This window comes from Phoca vitulina, unplaced genomic scaffold (genome assembly GCF_004348235.1).
Source record: "Phoca vitulina isolate PV1807 unplaced genomic scaffold, GSC_HSeal_1.0 scaffold82, whole genome shotgun sequence".
NCBI lineage: Eukaryota > Metazoa > Chordata > Mammalia > Carnivora > Phocidae > Phoca > Phoca vitulina.
Genome location: NW_022589785.1, coordinates 2,377,351 through 2,386,276, shown reverse-complemented (window position 1 = coordinate 2,386,276; position 8,926 = coordinate 2,377,351). Strand labels below are relative to the sequence as shown.

Here is an 8,926-nt window from a genome sequence, read left to right as displayed (position 1 = left end):
TTTCCAATTAGGTTAGAGTACAGGCTTTTTTTTTTTTTTTTTTTTTTGCCTGTGGTATGATACATACCTTTTGTTTTTTGAAAACTACAGACCCAGAGATGCGGGCCTTAGTTATATATTCATTTTCCCTCTGAAAAGATAATTTTTAAAATCTGAGCACATGAATTCTATTTTGTTATGTAGGGTTCAACATTTAAGTGATTCTGTGCATATGAATAGAGTGATTTATAACCTGATAAAGATTTTTGCTTCAAGGTAGATTTGTGCATTTCTTATGGATTTAAATGTTTATTTCTTTGTGGCACTGCATGCACATGCGTGTGTGTGTACATGCTTTGGTTTCTTTCGGTTTTGGGGGCTTTGTTGTGTATTATGACATTGGTATGGCTGCCTATTCTAATGGTGTATCAAAAACAACGTACATGTGGATTCCTTTAGCTTTCCAGTTTACCTCCTCTGAACTGAAAAGTTGTCATTTTAACAAATTGAAACACCATCTTTGAAGATTATGGTGTCATTTTTATCCTATGGCAAGGCCTCATTTCTTTCTTCATTTAATCCAGACGCCTCATGAAGACTTAAGCTTCTGTGTCTACGTATATGAGGTAGTTAATAATTAGGCCTGTGAAGGTCTTTGTAGGAGGCTTTGCCAGAGTGTCTGGCCCTTAGAGTGCTTGACATGTCTCGAAGATCCATCTAGTGTCTGAACATTGCGGTACAGGGGATCAGGTCAAATAAAGATACTGATCTAGAAATTGGGATTTTTATGTTATCTTTATATGTGTATTATGTGCTCTTTCTAACCATAAAGGCATGTCCGGTTAATGTTCTAATTCCACTCTGGAGCAAAAGCTCTGGCAGTTGGAGCTTTCATAACATTATGTCATGCTGTTTACCTGCTCAGTCCTGCTTTAGACTCATTTTTGAATTACCAGAGAGGCTGTTCTGGATCCTTGAAGCTAGTGGAGGGTAGCCATCTTTGTGGGGTATAGGGACGCTAATTTTTGTTCCCTGCCCTGCTACCAGGACTCCTTTCTCCTCCTGCCTCACATCTGTGGAAAGAAGGTGGAAGCCTTGCTTGTCAGTGGCCTGAAGTAAAGATACTTCAAGGTCCTGTTGGCCAGGGATGGGAAGAATGGAAGTGATTCTGTGCATATGAATAGAGTGATTTATAACCTGATAACTGTGTGGGAGAAGTTACAGCTCAGTTGTGGAAATCTCTTTGAGATAGAGGTTGACAAGAAAACAGCCCAAGAGTCCTCAAGAGGCTGCTGAACACTTGATAGCCCCCCAAGGAGAGAGACTGAGGGTGCTCTCCTGTCTTCATCTAGATATTGCTGTGAGTCCCAGGAAGGATGTGAAGATGTTTAAAACGTGTTCCCTCCCTATAATCTCACTTTCAAAAACCTATAGTGGGTGGCATAAAGAGGCTTAATAATTAGTTTCTGGTTAGACCACATTGTGGATTATCTATAATAAAGCAGACCTTAAAACGTGGTTGTTTTGTTTGTTTGTTGAGCATCTGGTTTGGAAACTAGGTTTTTAATACATCATAAAAAATAAGTAACACTTGGTTACTTGGTATGTATGAATACTTGGTATGTATGAATTACCCAACACCTACAGAGGACACCAAAAAAGCTATTCCATGTCTTCAAGAAGCTGACCACCCCAGGAGTGATACATGATTAGTTCTAACCTTATCTTGGATACTGAATGCCTCTGTTCTCAGGCAGCACCGAAGGATTCAGGCTTGGACAGGTGGAGTGCCTTACTTGAGTTCGAGAGGTGATTTGACAGGATGGGCCCCTTGCAGAGTTCTTACTGACTCTGTCGGGGACGATGTTTTCTTCATGAGTATTATCTGAAGGGTGAACCTGTGGTGTCACTTTTACATAGTGTCACTCCTAAAGGAATTGGACACGAGCACGAAGCACATGTCATAGTTCTGATTAGTAAAATGGGTGTGAGCTACAAAAACACTAAGTTTGGAGACATGGAAAATGTGACTGACTGTCCTGCCACAGGAAGGAAGCTTTCGTGTCTTATTTTCATGGAACTAGTTTAACCTGTGATTACTCTTTTGAACTTTGATTTCACATTTGCTTACTCCATATAACATTTCCCATTTGCCCAGTCAGACGGAATCTTCCACCTCTGAGCCCTACTGAAGTCCTTAGTCGGTGACCTTTCTCATGGTACTTCGTGTGTCTCATGTCAGGGTAGTGGTTTATGTGCTCACACTGTCTTCCTTCCCCATCTCCTTTGTCCCCTGGTACACACTGAGTTTTCAGCCATAGGCTCTGTGTCTGACCTACTTAAATGGGGCACTGCCTAGCACAGAGGTTTGCTCCTAGGAGAGGCTTAGTAAGTATTTGCTGGATTCAAGTTAACTGCCTTAAACCAAATAAAACACAACCAAAGTTGGACTTGCTGTGTACTTACAAAGAATATAATGCCCACTGTAGGTCTGTCCAAATGGCTACCAAAATCTAAACAAAATTGAGGGAATGGTATGGCTGAGTGAGGAATTGGGTTTTGCTTGAAATTTCAGTACGCATACTTCACATATATTCTCTAATCTTCTGTTGATATTTACTGATGGATGCACTGGCAACAGCCCCAGCAGTGCATTTATTTTTAACTTTCTTAGTGAAATCTGGGTTGGAAACTTACATTATGAAATCAACAGCTGAAATTGAGCATTCAGATTGCCTTAAATTGAAAAATTAAAATATGGAGGCAGTGTGAGCCTACCAGAAACTGCTGTGTCCTTCCAAAGTATTAATTCTGATTAACTGGAGCACATGCCAATTTCATCTTCATCCCAACGCATTTTAAGCCGGAAAAGTGTGTGTGGAGTTGCCGTGTAGCATGGAACTATGAGAGGACCACATTTTCAGAACATGAGTTTCCAGAATGCCTTTGGGTTTGTTTTGCTTTTTTCTAATTGTCTTTTACATTTGTTTATATTTGTTTGTCACAGATACAAGAAACTAGTTCTTGTGGATAACGTGGCCTGATTGCTCACCATTCCAGTCAGACACGCTGCGTTTTGTTTGGTTCTTTTGCGTGGCTCCAGTATACATTACTCTCCCTCAGGCCCAGTCCGCATACCTCAGAGTAACCTAATACGCATCGTTAAATTAAAAACACAATTTGAGTTTGGGGGTTTCATTTATGGTTAGAAACATGAAATGTAAGGAATTCAGTGAATACACAAACTAAATAAAATTTTGGAAACGTTTTTGCAACTAGCTTGTGCTTGCTGTTTTACAGATGAAATTTAAATTCTGTAGAGATGAGTCATAATTTGGGGTTCTTCAATTAGCTCAGGGTTTTCATTTAAAACTTCTGACCGTCCTTGTCTTTTGGTGACCAACAGTCTATACCTTTTATTTTTAATTGTTCTTTTAAATTTTTATGCTTTAATCTACATACGACTCATATTTATCAGCAAAATAATTGTATTTACTTCTAGGTTTAGGAAAGAGTGAATCCTGTTTTGCTTTAGGTTAGGAAATGTTAAGTTTGGGTTGCGTTGGAATTATGTGTGAATGATCTGAATTTGGATTTTGGCTTTATTTGCCTTGGGGTTATTTTTTTACCTGGTGGAAGAGGAAAGAGTTGGAAAACATTTGTATTGTTTAAGGCTAGAGAGGAAGTTCTGCTCGGCCCCAGTGAGCCTCCTGAGAGCCGGGCAGACAAGCTGGAGCTCCTTTGAGTTCTGTGGATCCTAGAACATTCATCTGAATGTGGAGTCCCAAATATTTGCCCCGTTGAGACTGTTCACATTTTAAAAGTTACACATTTTTTCACAAGAATATTTCTAATAACTCTGAGGAGTATATCGTATTTTACTCTGCATGTGTACCTCCTTTTTACTTTAGAAGTTTAAGATTAGGAAAAATGTAGTATGGACCGGACTAAAGTTAGATATTTAAATCTTAATTTAGCTTTTAGCTTGATTTTGTGTAGCTTTTATTTATTAAACATCAAAACGAAAAGAAGCAGGAAAACATTTAGATTGTTTATAGTCAAAGAAGAATGAAGATTTGAAATAGTACCCAGATAATTTAGGGCAAAGTAATTCTTTGTCCTAAAATACTCAGCTTAGGGCAAAAACTTCTGTAGTGTATTTTTGAAGCATATTGGTTTTTTTCCTGATTACAAAATGATATATATTTATTAGGTTTTGAAAATAATTGTACACAGAAGAAAGTAAAAATCATAGTCTCACCATATAATTATTGCTATTTGTTATATTTCCTGAGTTATGTAGTTTTGTTAATAAGTGTTTATACCGTGCACAGATACCTGTTTCTGTTCATATTAGGCCTTTTTTTTTTTGAACATTATTAAGCATTCTTTGAAAAGACGGTTTTTAATGGCTGTATGCGTAGTAGCCCATTGTTTGGAAGGTTTATGAAGTACTTCACCGTTAAGTCCAGGTTTTTGCAATTATAAATAAATCCGTAGTGTTGTTGTTTCCTTACCTGATGAACTGGGATACATCTCTGAAAGTGGAATTACCAGGTTAAAGGGTATGTGGTATACATAGGAAACGAACAGCTTTAAGGCTCTGTAATGATGTGTGGTCAGATTCTACCCCAAGAAGATGGTGCCAAAAGTATTCTTTCAGCTTTTACTTAACCACATCTAGGCAATCTCTCTATTTTTGGTTTCACCATTAAGTATGGATACTTTTTTTTTTTTAAGTTTAAGTTATCTCTACACCCAATGTGGGGCTCAAACTCAGGGCCCCAAGATCAACAGTCACTTGCTCTTCCGACTGAGCCAACCAGGTACCCCTAAGTGTGGAGACTTTTTAAGCCGTTTTTAAATTTAACCATTAGTCTTAAGGCCATACATAGCTTGAAATAAGAGGCGAATTGCGTGAGTCATTTTAAGAACTGAATGAGACCTTAAATATCACATATATATTAACTGAAGAAAAAAATACATAACTTCTTTGTTCTCAGCTTTTTGCTCTGGTTATTTGAGATTATGTTTCTGTAAGTCACCTCTGTGCTTTATGCTGTAAGGTGTTGATACTATAGAGAATTAGGCCAAGAAATAAAGGCAGCAGGCTCTTTGTTTACTTGTTTGTTTTTTAATTGGTACATATTTCCTGAATTTTTCTTCTCTTTAATAGTTACTCACAAGTTTTATGGAAAACAAAAAGCCAGTGAGACTGGAATACACATTTTAAATCTGGGGAAGATAGTTCAGAGAACAGGTTCATTTTGTCCCATCACTTAAACTAAATTTTATAGATCAGTGTTAGTTTGTAAATTACCAGTATTACCTTAATTGATTTGAACAGACTGCCAGAGTCACTAGAAAGAATGAGAAATAGACTTAGGTAATTGTTGGAAGTCATGTGTGTATGCTCTGCTCTTGGAGCCCAAGTGTGGTATGGGCATATTTGTATTAAATTTAGCTTACTCTTTAATTAGAACCATGCTTCATCCCGCTGATTTTATAAAATGGTAGGAGAATTCTGAGGAGTTGGTGTTCTGCTGGAAATACCCAAGGTTTTCGTTTAGCACGAGGTGTGCAATGATTCGGAGTTTCAGAACGAAGGGATCAGCAGCCTGTAATTAATAGGACCTTGGAATGTTCCATCTGGAAGGTATCTTAGGGCTAATCGTGGTGCATGAGAGGTTCTCAGCCGTAGAGAAAATTTAGCCCAAGTGCATGGGGGGGGCGGGATATTGCACTAAGCCCATTATAGAATAAAGTGCAAAATTAAAGGAAATGGCAAGACAAGACAGGCTATCAGATGTCAAGGACATGTGCTTACCGCCTGTAGTACTGGGCCACCGCCAACCCCGGACAAACTGAGTTCACTCATCCTTGCTTTTGGTATCACGTCAGTGGAGGATGAAAAGTTGAGCCTTGCCTTTTACTGACAGAGAAGTAAGGCCCAGAGAGGTTAAGGGTCCTGCCTGCCTTACATAGAAAGTTACTTTGCATAATGGGAACTGCAACCCATGTCCCCTTATTCCTAGTCTAACACTACCATTTAACAGGTGTTTAAGTACTATATTCTTCATATACCAAAATTGTGTTTCATATGAAGGTTTTCAGTGACACTCATTGGATTAGAGAGTACCTCAACACTGGCTCGTGGCTTATTGAAAAAAATGATATGTGAAAGGCCAGGCTTGTGATAATTTCCGTGAGGCTGGGCATTCAGAAGCTAGTTGTGTCCTGTGGAAGGCTGGCTGGCTGGCTACTTCCACACACAGGAGCCCAGCTGAAGTGCGTGGGGCCTGCTGGGGGGGGGGGGGCGGTTTGCAAATATGTCTCAGGCCAGGGCCACAGCAACAGCAACAGAAAGGTGTCCCTTCTGGTAGAGTTCATTAGCACCAAGGATAGTGGTTTTATCGTTATTTATGCACATGTAATTACTCTTCTCTACTGGCCACTTTTGTGTCCTCTGCAACACCTAGGACAGATAGGGTTGTAAATGACACCCTCTTAATACTTGCTGAATTAAGTTCATAAAGTGTATGGGATTGTATACACATCCATGCTGACTTTTAACATTAGTACTCTTTTATGGGAGGGAAAATGGAGCTCAGCTAACCAAGTTCTTCTGTTGACATAGAACTCACCTGTACAAGGACAGTTTGCTGTATATATCATGTTTTCATTTAAATGCAAATGGTGCTACCTCACTGATTTAACCCATGTACCAGCTCATTAATAGGACGAAATGTGGGGCGCCTGGGTGGCTCAGTCGGTTAAGCATCTGCCTTCGGCTCAGGTCATGAACCTGGGGTCCTGGGATCGAGCCCCGCATCGGGCTCCCTGCTCAGCGGGAAGCCTGCTTCTCCCTCTCCCACTCCCCCTGCTTGTGTTCCCTCTCTCACTGTGTCTCTCTCTCTCAAACAAATAAAATCTTTAAAAAAAAAAAAAAAAAAGGATGAAATGTTATGACAGGAGATTTTCTGAGAAAAGTTGATCAGTCATGCAGGACTCTATAAAACGTGGAATCATATTAATAATAATACCAAGAAAGAATTTTTTCATCTATCCTGTCTTTAGAATTCCCTTGAAACTGGAACATTATTGAGGATTTGGGGGGAAATGTGGTCTGGTGCTATGATTGCATAAATGAAGAATAATTTTGAGGTTTTAGAACATGACGTAGAAGTTCATGATTTTTTACACGTATGTACATATGGCTGAATGGAACGAGTATTTGCCACAGACAGTGAACCTCCCGAAAGTGGGATGTGCGAATGGGTTGCAGCTGACAAGAAGGGACATGGCACACAGTGTGACCGATGCTGGCATTGTAGCGTCTTGAGTGTGGGGTGAAGCTGAGAACAGTGGTGAAGAAGGGGGAAGAACCCTTGTATAGAAGGCTGCATTTCTCTTTTCACTCACCAATTCAGTGTTTATAAAAAGTGCTCCCATAGTGTTGCACATGACTTTGTACACTTTTGAGAAATTTTATTTAAAATTGTTTTGCAAACTCAAACTGGTAATTCCTACTCTATGAAAGAATAAAGGAGAGCGAGAAGTAATATGTATTAAGCCCTTGAGTTCCCCCAGCTAAGCACGGAGCTCACACTGTTTTACTCAGACTTGGCAAAAGGGTCCTGAGACATAGCTTTCATCTTGTAAGTACACCAGCCCTGGGGCTTAGTGTTTACCGAATGGTCCTTTCCATGCAGACCGTGAGCTCCAGAGGCAGGACCGTGTCTGCTCTTGCTCACTGGCATGAGCCTGTCCCAGGCGCTCTTCTGGCTCAGCCCAGGAGGGTTTTGTTCTCCTGCACACACACCTTGGAAGACCCACATGAAGCTCTTGGCTCACCCCCTCCTTAACCCATCCCTCAAAATAAACATGCTAGTGCCTTGACCTTCCCAAAGCAGAAGCCTGACTCAGTTTCACAGAAATGGGCAGTAATACATAGATTGCAGTTCCCTGCCCAGTTTTTACAATAAAAATTTCAAAATTCACCAAAAAAACTGGGAAGAACAATGAGACAATGAGCACCTCCACCTAGATTCACCAGTTGTTAGCGCTTCACCGTCCCCTCTCCTCTTCTCTTTTCTCCTTCTCTCTCCCCCTCTCTCTACACAAATGCATTATATTTACAAGATTTTTGGCTGAACCTAGGTTGACATAATCTGAAGTTCCAAATTCTAATTGCTTTTTAATGTTTTCTGAAAGTACATTATAGACATTGTATTTTATTACTTCTTTAGTCTTTTAATCCAGATAGCCCCCACCTCTCTCCCTTGTTCCTTTTTTTTTTTTTAATAGTCGCCCCCCTTTTTTGTTTTTTTTTTACCGTAACAACCTCAGTTAACAAACAGTGCCGTTCCCTGTGCCAGTGTTAGAAGACACAGGAGCCGACTACGCTTCCCGACGGTTCTTCGTGGAGCCTCAGCACAGCCACGGCGGGAACGCGATAATGCCGTCAGGAGCATCCTGACGCACCCGAGCTCACTGTTGGCGCGAGGTGGATCGCATTGGGTATTTAATATGAAATCTGAACGGTGTAGTTGGAGACACAACAATGCACCTATTTTTTTTTTTTTTTAAGATTTTTATTTATTTATTTGTCAGAGAGAGAGCACAAGCAGGGGGAGCAGCAGAGGGAGGGGGAGAATCAGGCTCCTTACTGAGCAAGGAGCCCGATGTGGGACTCGATCCCAGGACCCTGGGATCATGACCTGAGCCGAAGGCAGATGCTTAACGACTGAGCCACCCAGGCGTCCCAACAATGCACCTATTAAACTGCAGAGCCAGGAAGTAACTTCATCTGTGGAAGGAGGGTTTGCAGCAGGGGAGTACCGCTGCTTTTGCTAAAATGATTTTGAATTTCCAGATACCTGAATTAAACACATCCGAGATTGTACTTTTCTTCATGTATGTCTGTGATGTCGTTACACAGCAGTCA

The 8,926-nt window shown here is 40.4% G+C and overlaps 1 protein-coding gene across 4 annotated transcripts in view; it reads left to right on the top strand.

The window, feature by feature from the left end:
* Positions 1-8,926, top strand: part of PITPNB (phosphatidylinositol transfer protein beta) — a 63,561-nt gene that overhangs the window by 45,825 nt on the left and 8,810 nt on the right. For 2 of the 4 annotated variants that reach the window (XM_032394988.1, XM_032394987.1), the window contains exon 9: positions 8,329-8,499. The exons of the other annotated variants lie outside the window; for them this stretch is intronic. In XM_032394988.1, coding sequence (XP_032250879.1) covers positions 8,329-8,499 — 171 coding nt within the window. The remainder of the gene's footprint in view (positions 1-8,328; positions 8,500-8,926) is intronic. 4 annotated transcript variants of the gene reach the window in all.